The sequence below is a fragment of the Protopterus annectens genome, chromosome 8.part1 (genome assembly GCF_019279795.1).
Source record: "Protopterus annectens isolate FY-2018-M chromosome 8.part1, PAN1.0, whole genome shotgun sequence".
Taxonomy (NCBI): domain Eukaryota; kingdom Metazoa; phylum Chordata; order Ceratodontiformes; family Protopteridae; genus Protopterus; species Protopterus annectens.
This window is the reverse complement of record NC_056742.1, coordinates 82562444-82578480: the sequence shown is the minus strand read 5'-3', so window position 1 is coordinate 82578480 and position 16037 is coordinate 82562444. Positions and strand designations below refer to the sequence as shown.

At 38.8% G+C, this 16037-nt stretch overlaps 1 protein-coding gene across 3 annotated transcripts in view; it reads left to right on the top strand.

Annotated features, from left to right (window-relative positions):
• Nucleotides 1-16037, top strand: part of ACSF3 (acyl-CoA synthetase family member 3) — a 1464159-nt gene that overhangs the window by 944140 nt on the left and 503982 nt on the right. For all 3 annotated transcript variants that reach the window (XM_044081689.1, XM_044081688.1, XM_044081690.1), the window contains one exon: nucleotides 13301-13427. In XM_044081689.1, coding sequence (XP_043937624.1) covers nucleotides 13301-13427 — 127 coding nt within the window. The remainder of the gene's footprint in view (nucleotides 1-13300; nucleotides 13428-16037) is intronic.

The window sequence follows — 16037 nt, the reverse complement described above, 5'->3', positions numbered from 1 at the left end:
GCCTGCACACAAACTTGTTCAACTTGTGGTGCAGCGCGCCTGGAAGAACCATGATGCTGTTGAAGCAATTCCCAGAAGACCAGACAAGATCCTCTTTCCCCCTGAAGAAAATCCACATTGGTCAAAAGGTTTACCAGTATATGCCATGGTGGTGGCGGCAGCCACGAAGAAAGAGCTCGCTGAAGAGAGCCATACTGTTCACCCACCTAACAGGGAGTCCCGAGCAGTGGACAGACTGGGGAAGTGAGTATTTGCTTCATCGACCTTTGCAATTTGGTCCTTGAACTACCTGGCACATTTCACCAGACTCCAGAGAGACCTCATCTCCGAACTTTCTGGTACTCTGTCAGGACAGGTGTCTCACAAGGTTAATGACAAGGTAGACTCGCAACTAGCGACCCTGGAATCCATTTCTAATTCATCATTGAGGCTAATTTCACGTGCAATGGAAGGGGCGGCTAGAGCTGCGGTTTCAGCTGTAGTTATGAAACGTCATGCCTGGATGCGCCTATGTAACTTCGTGGATCCTTTTAAGTCTTCCTGTTAGGCCCTAAAGTGAAGGACATGCTAGCCAAGTGTGAGCAGGAACAAGAGAAGTGGGAAATTGTGGCACAGAAAGTCTCAGGGCCCTTTTCGTGACACACATGGCGAGTTCACCCCCGGAGACAGAGGGAGCAACTGTTCCGGAAGACTTCCCTACAGAGGCAGTGGGGGGTCCGTGTAATCAGGGTTCCAGAGATTCTTTCTCTGGACAACCCTATCAGTGCTCCTGAAGAGCAGCCCGATTACTTTCCTCTGGAAGCAGTTGGGGGACATCTTTCTCTGCACCCCAATGCCTGGCTATAAATTATAACTGATTCTTGTGTGCAGAGGATAATAACCAGAGGTTACCTAATCCCATTTAACTCCTACCCAAAGCCACCAAAATGAATTCCAGACGTTCCACCCTGTCTAAGGGAAGAAGCAGCTTTGCAAATAGAAACTCTTTACTTAAAAAGAGTCATCCAGAAAGTCCCACCAGACCAGATTGATCCGGATTCTACTCAAAATTCTTTTTGGTGCCAAAAAAGACAGGGATCTGGAGACCAGTTTTGGACCTCAGCTGTTTAAGCAAGTTTGTCAGACAGACAAAATTCCGGATGGTCACGGTTCAGTCCATTCTCCCCTTTCTGGAGGAAGGCAATTGGATGTGCTCGATAGACCTTCAGGATGCATATTCCACATCAAAACGGACAAACACTCCAGAAGGTTCCTTCACTTCTGGCTGGGAGCCAATCATTATCAATTCCGTGCTCTGCCCTTCGGACTCCCTACAGCCCCCAGAGTGTTCACCAAATGCAGGGCAGCAGTGACAGCTCACTTGAGACTACAAGCATTCTGGGTGTTTCCGTATCTAAACGATTGCCTCCTCACCACCCCCACCAAGCACCTACTGGTAACAGCCTTGTACTACACCCTCTGTTTGGCACATCACCTGGGAATCTCTGTAAACTGGGAGAAATTGAATCTAACTCCAACCCAATTCTTGGAATTTATAGCGGGTGACATTCAATACCCGTTCTTGCTTAATCTCTCTCCCAGATCACAGGCTTCAAAGACTAAGGATCCAGCTCCGAGTGATACTCTGCTACGACTTGGTTCTAACTCGACAGGTCCTGCAGCTGATAGGGTCAATGGCAGCATCAATATCAATAGTACCCCTGGCAAGGCTTCACATGAGAATCCTATAGTGGCTTTTGTTAACCCAGTGGTATTCAAATCACCACCCACTGTCCTTCCAGATTCGAATAACAGATTGATGCAAACAAGACCTTTCTTGGTGGATGAGACAGAACTTTGGAGCCAATTCTTCCACCCCCCCCCCCACCACAGCCAAGGGTCATTCTGACCACTGACACTTCCCTGATAGGGTGGGGGCCATTTTTAGGGAATGACTGTCCAAGGCACATGGTGCGATTTAGAGGCCAATCTGCATATGAATGTTCTGGAACTGAGGGCAGTGCTTTTGGCATTGCAAGCATTTCAGTCTGCCCTTCCTTTGGAAACAATTGCTATCCAATCGGACAACATGTCAGTAGTTTGGTATATTAATAAACAAGGAGGAACCAAGTCCTATTCCCTATGTTGAGAGGCCATGAGAGTTTGGCAATGGGCGATAGCTTCCATCCGCTTTCTGATAGCAATGCATATCCCGGGGAATTCCAGTGTGATCACAGACAAATTGAGCAGATGCATTCTCCTGCCTCAAGAGTGGTCCCTCAACCCCAACATAGCGGCAAAGATTTTCAGCCATTGGGGCCAGCCATGCTGCGACCTATTCGCCTCCCTGTCCAACGAAAAATGCAGCAACTATGGGTCCCACAGGGGGAGTCCCAAAGGGCCGCTCTTATCCACGATTGGCCCACGGGACTGCTTTATGCTTACCCTCCCATTCCTCAAGTTCTGAAGAAAGCTGTTCAGTTGAAAAGCAAAATGATCCTCATAGCACCATATTGGCCTCAACAGGTATGGTTCCCCTTTCTCTAGCCTCGTCTACCTTGCAGACCGTGGACTTTGGATTCAACTCCAGATCTGATTTCTCACCCCCAAGGTTTGAGCCACCAGAACTTGACCAGTCTCAAGTTCGCAGCTTAGCTTCTCCGCTTCCAATGATCGCCAGGCATTGTAGTCTTCCCTCTCCAGTACATGACATTATTCTGGCTTTGCATTAACTGATCACTAGAAAACTTTATGCTGACAAATGGAAAAGATTTTCTTTTTGGTCTAGACAGAGAAAACTAGATCCATATTCAGCACCTGTCCCTGCCGTACTCCAGTACTTATCTAACTTCTTTCAGGAAGGTGCCGCAGCATCAACTATACAAGTTCATTTAGCTGCCATTTTGAATTTTCATAATGGTTTTGGTGACACCTCTTTAATTTCTCATCGTCTAAGCAAAACCTTTTTGAAAGTAGTCTATCACTCCAGATCGCCAATTAAGCATCCCACTGAACCATGGATTCTCACACTTACAATCTTTGACACGGCCTCCTTTCGAGCCAGCAGCCACATGTGACATCAAGTTTCTATCTTGGAAATCTCTTTTTCTGGTAGCTATTACATCAGCCAGACACATTACCGAGCTCCAGACTCTTTGTACCAAGTGTCCTTATTTGATTTTCCATAAGGACAGAGTATCACTATGGACCAACCCTTCTTTCCTGTCCAAAGTAATCTCTGAGCTCTCTATTAAGCAGACCATTGACCTACCAGTGTTCTTTCCTAAATTTTCGAACAAAGGAGAGTATTGTTTACATTTACTTGATGTCCACAGAAAATTGAGATTTTACTTAGGACAAAAACAATCTGTACATCAGACCAGTTATTTATATCCTTTGCTGGTCCAAAAATGGGAAAGTCAGTCTCTAAATTTCATTTATAACTCAAGAAAGTCTATCCCACCAAACAACAGAGCTCACTCCACCAGATCAGTGTCAACTTCTGTGGCGTTCCACTCCAGAGATTCGATGGATGACATCTGTGCAGCAGCTACTTGGGCTTCCCCTCATACTTTTATCACTCATTACAAGTTGAATCTGGTCTCCAGGGGAAGAGCTTCTTTTGGTTCAATGGTGGTCAGGAATGTTCTTCCATAGGGCCGCCCAAATGATGTAAGGTAGCTGGGGACTCTGTCCCATCAGTGATGAATGAAGATTAACAAGGTCAGATAAAGAAGTTATGTCTTACCATAATGTTCCATCTGTGTTGTTGATCTTCTTCCATTCATCACATCCCACCCTCCTTCCCCATCCTAGAGGCTCCTGGGGGATACTTTGGGTCCATTTTCTGGATTAAGGTTTTTGCTCAGAGACAGCTTTTGCTTTACTGATTAGGGCAAATTCAATGTGAGGTAACACAGGGAGAAGGGGATTATAGATAAAAGCTTAGCTCGAGAGTTTTTGGCTGGCACAAGCTTGGTATAAGGCCAGCTCTGTTCTGAGGACGGAACCGAAACCCATCACTGATGAATGGATGAAGATCAACAACACAGATGGAACATTATGGTTAACCATAACTTCTTTTTCATGTTCACATAGTGTATGCATGCATGTACTCAAGAGATGTGGCATGACCAAATAGTTATCGACTGAAGAGGCTGTCCCATAGTTAACTTATCTACATGTGTCAAAATTGTCTTGTTGTCCACTCAGTGGAACATCAGAATCTGCTCTGCAGAAATAGTCTCACCTGTAGGAGGCATGCCTTCCCCTGTTTTGCTGGTGGTGTTTCTGTATATGTGTGTGTGTATGTGTGTGTGTATGTATGTATATATATATATATATATATATATATATATATATATATATATATATATGTATATATAGAGGTGTAGATATAGATAGATATCCCAAAATGCCCACCACTGTCCTTACGTTACCACACTAGCTTCCCTTCTTTTGTTTATATAATGCAATTAGACCTATGTTCTATTTCATTTTGTTGTCATTATTTAATGTCACATTTTTTTCTTGCTATCTATCAAAGGTGTTAGAATCTTTTTTACAGTACTCTTAAAACCAGAAAATATAATCTGAGGTGCCTTGAAAAATGCTTAACAGGGGAAAAGCAAATTTACATTTTACTTTTTTTCATTTTTTTTTGTACAAAATCAGCCATACTTAAAAAATCTCAGTAATCAGCACACCTGTGTTACTTAAGCAAAGACTCTTCATTTAACCTCCTCATTAAAATCAACAGAAACATAGCCTAGTACCTCATAAAACATAAATATTTTTACATCATAGTTTGTATTTTGCATTTTCTTCACTCCTACATTTAATTGTTTCCTCTAAAACCATAAAGCTAACATTGTTTTCATTGTATGCTGCTGTTCTCTAAAATGCCTAAACACAGGATCAGTCTCATCCCCTTTTTAAATATCTAGTAAATGTTCAAATGACCTTGTAGTACATGGAGTGGGTGAATTACTCTCTGAAATTGGGGAAATTATAAATTTTTTAAGGGCTTTCTTAGGGCAAGGGCTGATCTTAACAGAGCCCAGGGGTGCTTATCAAAAGCTTGTTAAGGACACCCTAAGTGCTGTTAAGAGCACCTCTCATGCTGGGGACTAGCAACGGACAGTGCAGGTTGACAAGGAACAGCAGTAGAAGGTAAAACAGCTTTTAAAAGTTAAAATAACAAAATAACCAGAGGATCATGTAACGCAGCAGAGCAAACTTTAATATCAGTAAGCTCTTACTGATATTAAGGTTTGCTTTGCTGTGTTACATGATTCTCTGGTTATTTTGTTATTTTTGCTATTTCTGTTATTTATCTGAGGAACGTTTTATTGGCTCACCAGCTTCATTTTTCTGCTAGCTTTTAAAAGTTGCTAGAATTTCACCCTCCTATACTTACAAGTAAAAAAATGTAGCAGAAGTGCTTTTAAAAGATGTTTTACCTTCTTCCAGGGAGCACTTCATTTCTGATTCTCAGCTCTCCCTAATTTTACTTCATATGTTTGGCCTGTCCCTCTTAATTTTTTTTTGATTTTCTGGCAAATCACTAAGGATTACAACCAATCAATAAGGCCAGACATTAGAGTTTCATACTCTTCTTATTGTTCAGAAAATGCACGATGACAGAAAGTTTTTAGTTGAATTAGAACAATATTTACAAACTGTCTGCAATTTTCATCCTTTGTATTTGTCCAGAATCCTCAACCAAAGAAGTTGAGAGAGGATGCTGTCTGTTTGACAGCACTAACTAAATGCTTTACTAGCTTTAAAAACTTCAAAGCTCCTACACTTTTTTATTTTTTTTTGTAAATGGTTATACATTGTACAGAAAAAGCTCCATGCACTGCAATGAATTATGACTGGGCCTTTGATCTTGGGAGTTACAAAGCAAGTAAGCCACAGGGAAGGCCAGGCCAGTCTTACAAGAGATGAATTTATGAATACCAGTCAGCTTATCTGTTTCCTTTTTAAAGAGAGAGAGTGTGCCACACTGCTTCACTTGGAGAGGAAGTTTGTTTCTGAGAAGGGGTAGGCACTGTATGACTAATTTATCTCTCCTTCTTGTGTTAGGTTTAGATTTCTGGTCCTAGTATTAGCCGGATGGTTTGTTTTATGGAGGCATAAGAGTTCTTGGAATACTGGATGCCTTATAAGCAAGGCACAGATCGCATCTAAGGAGTCTGTATGAATCCAATTATAGAAATAAAGCCTCCAGTCTTTCTAGGTAGTCAGGCCATTTAAGTGTGTGATCTTTTTAGTTATAAAGCTCTGTCTTTCCCGTTGCTTCATATACTTAGTATTGTAAGTCCAAAGGGGAGAGTTGTACTCGATGGTTCTAATCAGTGTGGAATACAAAGAGGTTTGAACTTATTTGATCTGGAAGAAATACCTTGAATTTGCTATGAGCTGTGTATGGTCAGAGGATTTCCTAATCACCATTGCAACATGATGGTCAAATGAGAGAGATCTCTATCCACCCAAGTACCTAGGTCTCTTACAACATTTTAATATTGAAGTGGTATAAGTTGGAACTAGAAGCTGCTTACCAAATGCTACAATGTTTGACTTTTTGGCATTGAGTTTGAACCCATTTTTTTTTTTTTTTTTACAAAAACTATTGACAAGTGTAATTGTCTGTTGGAGTACTTGCCTGTCAGAGGGTAACTTAATGATGAATCTAAGCTTACATTAGTCCGTAAACTTTGTTAACCAATGATCCTCATTTGATAAGGGAAATTCTGAGAAATAGATAAAGAATAGTAGATGTGTTAGCACAGATCCCTGAGGAACCCCACTGGCCACCTTCCTGCTCTCAGTGGGATGCACCATTTACTCTTACTGTGCGAGTCCACATAAGGGTCAGTTTGGAGCTCTTGCAACTTGTTTCTTATATTTGCATGAAGTATGATATTGAATGCCTTGGTGAAGTCAAGGTACACTGTGTGGACAGCTTGCCCACAGTCTGCAGCTTGAGTTACCCTCTCAAAAAAGTTGACAAGATTCATTAGACAGAATTGATCCCTGAGAAAGCCAAATTACTGGAGGTCAAGTCTGATAAGATTTTTGATATCATACTTAATTAGGTAAGTAAGACATGTTCCATGGCTTTGCATGCAGGATTTGTTAGGCTGAGAGGTCTGTAATTCCGGCGGTCTGTGGTGGGGCAACCATTGTATTGTGTCATCTCAACAACTGTGCTACCCCATGGGGCAGAGCTATTTGCCAGGTTCAGGTTTAAGAGGTTCAGGAGTAAGTCTGCCACTCCTTGTTTTGTGCTAATTAAACAAACTGGTATGTTGTCAGGCCCCATAGATGAGGTATACTTCATGTTGGAGAGTACCATCTGTACATGTTCTTCCATGATCGTTAGTGGGCTGATTCCAATAGGGACAGATGGTCTTGGAAAAAGATGTCTCTGGGACACTAAATTTATTTATCAGTATGTTGGCAAAATGCTCTGAATCAAAGTAGGTAGTAGCAATATGAATAAGCTTTGAGCAATGTTGTTTCTTATTTTCATGACTTTGCTAAAGAAGGATTTGTAGTTGTTTTTGGTTTCTCTAGGTGGACTGAGTTCACGGGGATGCCTTTGTTTTTTTGATGTCCTTTTTAGTTTCTTATCTAGCTGATCTGATGTTATCAGTTTTCATTTTATCCTCACTTGTGGGTTTGGATCCGAGCCCTCGGATCCAACTTGGCTGTTGCAGTAGCTCGCTGCAACCAAAAAGCTGTCAAGCACCATCTGTTACCCATAATGCCTATCACCCGATCACCTCAGATCTCGTTTGCTGCTTTGCGAGGACATGGTCATTCTTGACAGCTCTCGAGCACTTAAGGTTCTTTTTCTGTATTTTATATTACCTTTACTTTTTAATTTCATAAAATCTTGACCTTTGTCATTTTAAAAGCTGTTTTGCCTTCATTCCAACCCTTCTTTGAATTTTGCTTGATTTTTTAGTACAGTAAAACCTTTTTGCTGTTTCCCTTTCCTGCCCTCCCCTTCAATAGTGATATATTCTTAAAAAAAATAAAGTAGTAATATTAGTCTTTCTCCTTAAGAAGTTTTTATAGTTGCTATCTCGCTGTGCTGTTGTATTTTTATTCTTGTTTCTTGCCTTGGTTGAGTATGCTCTGCCCTGATTATGACAGAAAAACCAGACAAGCTGGCTGGCCTTAAAAAAAAATGTTCAAAGTGTGGTCACAAAATTCTGATCAGTGACTCGCACAGTATGTGTGTTTTTTTGCTTTGGCCCATCCCATCTCGAGGACTGTGACATTTGCAAATCTTTTAATCACAGAGCTCTGGTAGAGCGTAAAAATTAGTTGATTTTGAAAGGCATGTTGCCCTCCTCATTTGGGAAGGCCATTTCTGGCACAGACAAAAAGGAAAACTGATTTGGATACTACAGCCCAGCTTTCTCCCTGTCCTCCAGAGGTTCAGACAGAGGAAGAAAAAGACCTTCACCAGCTCCAAAGATTTTTACAGAGCCATCTCCAAGACTTGCTAAAATGCCTGTATCCGAAGGAGATTTCTTTGGATCCTACAGCAGATCCGAACCTGTCTGTGTCTAAGGATAGGTCGGATCCATCACTGTTGGATCTGATGGTGAGTCCATTTAAGCCAATTTTGCCCAGGACTCAGGAAGCTTTACAGAAGATGATGTGGAGAGGATGGTCAAGAAGATCCTCTGGGTGCAAGGCTTTGCAAGGCCCCCTTTGGCTCCTACCCCCAATGGTCAGGAGCTCCGAATTTCATCATCCCCATTTCATGTTTCTCCTCTGACCCCCTAGAAGTTTCAAAGTTATCTGGTCCAATCCTCCTGATTCTATTGACACCACAGCCAAGGATACTTCCTTCCTTGGCTCTGACTCCTGCTCGGAGGTGCTCTGCCCATTTGGAGCCAGGGACCTCTCTGGGTCATGGAGGTCCTGTCAGGTCCAAGAGGGTAGGTTCAGCGCTGAAGTTCTCAGAGTTTCAGCTGGGATCAGCCCGTCCCAGTTGTCAACTTTCTTAAGAGGAACTCTTTCACTGAAGCCCCCATATAAGGATCCTTCACCACCTTGGGACTTAAATTTGCTACTGCAGAAAATTATACAGCTTCCCTTTGAATCACCGACTACCTGTCAGCTTAAATTTCTGTCTTGGAAAACTATTTTCTTGGTAGCCGTCATGTCTGAAGGAGAATTTCTGAGATTCAGGCATTGTCATCCCAACCACCATATTTGATCTTTCATAAGACAGGGTCACTTTAGGTACTAATCCTTCATTCTTACCAAAAATAGTTTCAGAATCTACTGAAACCAAGCCATTAATTTGCTGGTTTTCTTCCCAAATTTCACTAATAAAGATGAATACATGATGAATTTGTTAAATGTTAGACAACTATGTTTTTGCCTTCATAGAACAAAGGAAATAAGAAAACAAAGTCAATGATTTGTTTCCTTCTCAGAAAATAAATTGGGCCTTTCAGTTACCAAGGTGACTGTAGCTAAATGGATTATGGACTGCATCTCATATATTTACAAGAGTCAAGGTTTAGAGCTCCCAAAGTCTGTCAGAGCTCACTCCACTAGAGTAGTGGCCACCTCTTCAGTTTTTTAGTCTAGAGCGCCCATGGATGAGATTTGCGCAGCAGCGACCTAGGCTACCCCTCATTCCTTTATTACTCATTACAAGCTAGATTTGATCTCTAGGGGTAGGGCCTCTTTTGGTTCAATAGTTCTGAAGAATATCCTTCCTTAAGACAACCCAGGAAAAGGGTAGCTGGGGACTCTGTCCCACGTGTGAGGATAAAATGAAAATTGACAACATCAGATAAAATAGTTATGTACTTACCACAATGTTCCATCTGTGTTGTCCATTTTCATTTTTTCCTCACAAACCCACCCACCATGCCACTGTCACCATTTTTTTGGCTTCTAGATGAGCAAGTTTGCCCAAATTTGTTATTGGTTGTTATATGAATGCCAGAAATGGTCTTATCCTTATTTGAGATAATTCCCTAATCTATTATTTTCTGTGATTATAAGCAAACAAGATCTGAGGTGATTGGGAGAGAGGCGTTATGGGTAAGAGAGGGTGCTCAGGAGCTTTTTGGTTGCCACTAGCTTTTGAATGGCTGAGTCAGATCCAAACCCATATGTGAGGAAAAAATGAAAATGCACAACAGAGATGGAATGCTATGGTGAGTACATAACTATTTTTTTGATGTTCTCTTAAATTTACGGGTCTTTTATTCTACTATATAATTAAGGAATTTCTTGCCTTTATTATATATTCTATTAATATTTCAGTAATGAGGTTATTATATATTCTGTTAATATTTCACTCTTGAGGTTAATGGCATCCATGTCTCGAACACATAATAAGCTGCTTATGATTGGACACCTGATCAAAATCATCTCTGTTCATACCATTTGTTTGGTTCTTCCTGTGCAAACCTTAAAACGTGGGCTTTATGTCATATGCACTATAGCAATTGTCTGACATGTCACATTTTGCTATGCCTAAAATATATTGCCATTAATATTATGCTGTATTTCTTTTCAAGTAAGTGCAGAGTCGAGAAGTGCTGTATTTGAGGTTGTCCCTTATCTGTAATTCCAGCCTACTTCTGAGAAAATAGCTGTGTTCAAGTGAATATTGAATGTTTTTCCCTCTTCTAAATGCCACCTTAGCTAGTAGATTGCAAACATCTGCTAGGTCTGGATCTGCATAGATGATGTCCATATATGTTAATATAGCAATAACCCACGCCTGGGTGTGAGTAATGCTGGATTTACCCATGGGTGGTGTGGTTTGGTCATGAGGGCGAAGCCCAAGAGGCCAAACAAAGCCAACTGTGGGTAAATCCAGCATTACTCACACCCAGGCATGGGTTATTGCTATTATACAATGACATTATTTAAGAAAAAAAATAATTACTTTTCTTAAATAATGGCATTGTATAATACCTCCTTGCTGCCCTTCTGCAGCTGTCTGGTATTCTGCGGCAGTTCCTTTTGCATACTTAGAGGTCCAGACATTCTTATTGCTAGGAGTACTTGCAAATGCTATATTGAAAAATATTGCTCCTAGTATGGACGCTTGAGGAACACCTTATTTTCCTGGCAAATATTTTGACTGGATTGCTTGTATGATGACATTCTGAGTTCTTTCATTTAACCAGGATATAATACTCCTTATTAAAAGGATTGGCTTTACATTTAATCAGACAGTTAGAAATGATATTGCGAGGCAGTGAGTCAAAGACTTTAGCTAGAGCTAAATAAATATTTCCTTAACCCTAGTTCTAAAGCCATTATAATCTGGTCATAAAAATTATTCAGATTAGTTAAAATTGATCTGCCTTATACAAATCCGTGTTTTTAAATATATTAGTATTTTCCAAAAGCTGTATGCTACATCAGTCATAAAATTTGCCAGCAATAGAAGTTAGACTGGACTGCAATTTTTAATGTTGTATTTATTGTCCTTTTTATATAAGGGAGTTACATGCGATAATTGCCAGGTGCTCAGTACTGTGCCATATAAAAACAATTTATTAAAAATAGGATGTAATATGGGAATTATTATATCTTTTAATTTCAGTAGTAATACTGCTGGTATCATATCCTGGTCCTGCAGATTTAGCACATTGCTTTATCACTTTAAAAGTTGTGTGCATCTCTGTCTTCATCAAGACTACCCCATTGTGTCTTTGCTGGTTTCTGTTTTTGGCCCTTGTACAAGTTAACCAGAGCTGTCTTTTGTTATCTCCAGTTAAAGGAGTTTTTCTTTTTGGTATTTGCATTCTCCCTAATAGACATCATTAATTTGTGAGTACAGATTCAGAAGAGAATATTCAAGCCATCTGCTTTACTTTAAGTAGGTTTTCAGCTTTATTTGTGAATTGCTAATGCTGTCAAAAATGTAGAGTTACATAAAAGAAGTTTATACCATCAATTCATGATGTCAGCAGTGATATTAGTGATTGTAGATGCACCATGATTGTTCCTAAACTGACTACCTTTGTTTTTAAGACATTTGTGCAATCAAGTGCAAGCCTGTCTTTGTCACACTGTTATCTTAATATAATCTTTCAGTGATGAACCTAAATTTAAATAAGTCTGCTGAGACAAGTGGCACCTTTTCTTAATATTCTCCACATCCAAATGGCCACTCGCATGATTCCCTACTTTTCATATTTCTGTCTCTTTTAACACTTAACCCTGCATATATCATTATGATCTCAAGATCAAGCATATTCATCTACTGTTATCTATTTTAGCTTACCTTCCACCGTTTTCAGTGATTATGCAAGCTGTTTGTCCTGTGAGCTGTATTGAATTTATATAACTGTATTTATAGTGTTTAGTAACTAATTATAAAATGCAGCTGCAGAATTTTTATCCTAGAATTCTTGCACTGATGACATTTTTTATAACTGTAAGTTTCTCTGCAGATTTGACATATTAGCAAGTATTACTGGAACTTTTCACTCTTTTTACTCTTGGTCTCCTTTGTAAAAAGATGCAGCCTAATTAACAAATCCTCTTCTGGGCCACCAAGTTAAAAGTCATATATGTATCTTATTTACCTGTCTTTATACACACACATATATATATATATATATATATATATATATATATATATATATATATATATATATGTGTGTGTGTGTGTGTGTGTGTGTATATATCTGTCTATCTATGTATGTTTATACATATTTACAGGTATAACTATATATCTATATCTATATAGGTGTGTCTGGGTGTTTGGGAGGTGGAAAGATACTAGAGTACCTGGGGAAACCCACAAACACATGGTAGAATGCGTTTTCTGCACAGGCAGTGATTGAAGTCAGAACTGAACTGATTATATCTGTATATATCTGTCTATCTATGTATGTTTATACATATTTACAGGTATAACTATATATCTATATCTATATAGGTGTGTCTGGGTGTTTGGGAGGTGGAAAGATACTAGAGTACCTGGGGAAACCCACAAACACATGGTAGAATGCGTTTTCTGCACAGGCAGTGATTGAAGTCAGAACTGAACTGATTGAACCCCAAATGATGAAAAATATAAGACACAAACCTATTTCAGTGTGCCACACAGGCTAAATAAGTAAACAAACACTACAGTGGAATTTATTCACTACCCTTTTCCGATATAACAAGATTTAAGAAATGTCCCATCATTTTTGTGTATGTAGACTTCACAGTTATTGAACAGTAAGCTATATTATTAAATGCCTGCTAATGTTAAATATTTATGCTGTCATACAATGACAATCCCCTAATTATTTTGTAGGTAACCATAGGAATGGAGGGTAAAGATGGTGAACTGATGGTGAAGGGTCCTTCTGTGTTTCAAGAATACTGGAATAAACCCAAGGAAACCAAAGAGGCCTTTACACCTGATGGCTGGTTTAAAACAGGTAAGTTTTAAGACTATTGTGTGCTATTCTGTCCTGTAATATTCTATAGTATGTTGTATTTGGTCATTATCTCAGAGAAGTATACTAGAAGATTACTGTAAAAAAAGTATCATACAGTATACACACACACTTATCCATATATATACATACACACACATGTATCTATATATGTGTGTGTGCCTTTATATATATATATATATATATATATATATATATATATATATATATATATATATATATATACATATATATATATATATATATATATATATCTATATACATACACATATATAGATAGAACATAAAACTAAATTCTGTATTATCACCACACTTGAGTCGACAAAGCAGATGGTCAACAGATGTGATAACAGACAAGCCCCAGGAATGCAGAATATGTCCTTTCCTCAGGGATTGTGGCATTTTCAGAGTTAGTATATATAATTAGTAAGATATATGGGGGAGACAGGAGGACTTGTCCCCTGCAAAAAACAGTGTTTAGAAATTTTTGAATTCAGATTTTGCATGTTCCAGGTTTATTGCTCTGTGCATGTATAGCTGCATGTTCACATTTGTGTTGTCGATATTTTGCAGTTAATGATTGTATGTTTTGACAAAAGTGAGTCTAATCCCTTTTTTGGTACATGAGAGTGATATCATTCACCTGACCACTTGTATATCCCATTTAAACCAATGTTTTACTTTTTGGGTTGATTTTAATAGCTTTTCCCGTGTTGTTCAAGCATTTTGCAGTTGAGGAAAAGGACATGTACAAAATGTTAAAATTTGAAAGCCAGATTTTAATGAAGAGTGTGGCTACAATAATACAAAGTACCACAGCCATGCAACAAAGTTTGTAGCAATGTATGTCTGCCCAAAGAAGCAATAAAAGAGCAGATGCAGCAAATCATGGAGCAAGAAGATAGGATCCTGGCTGAAGACAGAAGTAGGTAGATGTTTCATTTCTCTAGGAACTTACAGAATTAGAGCATAGGGTGTCAGAGTCAGATACTGTTTGCAGAAGCAAGACAGTTTAGCACAGAATTTACAATGAGAAGAGTCTGGCACTGAAAACAAAAACAAACACTTGGCATTTAAAATGGAGGTTGCTGATGTTTTTATGAGACTCTTGATGCCTGAAGCCAGACTTAATATTCCCCCAGAGTAGGATAACATAACACTTATGTAGTTCATGTATGCTTGTATGTGCTTTTCAATTCCGTTTACAACAAAAATACCCTGGGTATAAATCCAGGAGCAATAGATACAAAACAGTAAAAGAAATAAAAGCTATGGAACCACAAGTAGCTGTGACCATAAAATAAAATTAATTAAAATAATGGATACATTTTTTTCTTGTTTTTATGCAAGTAATTTTATTAAAGTTTAGAATAGTTTTAATGGTTTCAAAGGATTAATGTATTTAAATATTTAATAGATTGATTGTTTTATAACTCACGTTGATTGATATATGACGTTTTTAAACTTATGTATCTTGATGCCTGAAAAAGCAGTTCTTATCTGCGAAAGTTTTACTTGCGAAATAAATAGTCACGGTCATAGCTGCCCAGGTTTCCAGAGCTTTCCACTTCCTTTCACAGAATCACAGTTTCCACAACATGAGACTGTCTTACACTTTTTTTTACCTGTTTTATGGTTATTCTTTGATACTTGTAAGTCTTCCAGAGAAGAACACAGGTGGCAATTATTTTGTTTTCTACTCCCTGACAACCTCTGAGGTATTCTGTACACTGCTAGTTTACTTAGCTTTGTTTCTGCAGCTTCAGGTTTTTTTCTTCTTTGGTGTAAGATCACCCCAAGTTTACTACTCTTTTGTGCTGTAGTGTAGTTTTGTTTCACTTTCTTTATGTCATTCAGCCCAAAAGAAATATTTTCTGACCTTTCTGTGAATCATTTCTTTCTGCTTTAGAGAATTACTTTCCTCTTCCAGTTCTGGTATACTGATGTGGCTACTATTTTTTAACACATTTATTGTATTATCACTTAGGACACTGGCAAATGTATATGTATATACAAGAAAACAAATAATGTTACTGTTCACAGTTACAGACAGTGTACATCACATACATTTTTTTATATTTATTTATTTATTTATTTATTTACATTTGTTTACCGGGGAATTCCAACTGGACATAGGTCATTTTTCAGCGGAGGCCCGGGGAGAAAAGCTGTACAGAACAATAAATGAGCAGCAGAGTACATGAAGAACAACTGAATATACATTCAGTAGCAAATAATACATATTGCAGCAAACAATAGCTATACATACAATATGAAACATAGTAATGAACAGATATACCAATATCTAGCTAGAGGCTAAGAATAGAGGTAGGGTGTATATACAGATAGTACTAAGCTCAAACGGATACTGTTCTAAACTCATATACCAAAATCTTATATACAAATATTGCAGTAAACTCAAGCAAGGAAGCTAGGTGCAAGTCAGTTAGATATGTATTTGGAGTGGAGATGAAATGAGGTAGTTAAGCATGTTATAACAGGTCTGAGAGATTGAGTGAGGAGAGAAGTGGAGGGTTAAAGGGTGAGCCAGAGCCTGCAGATGAAGGAATGTGTATAATTATCATCAGTCCA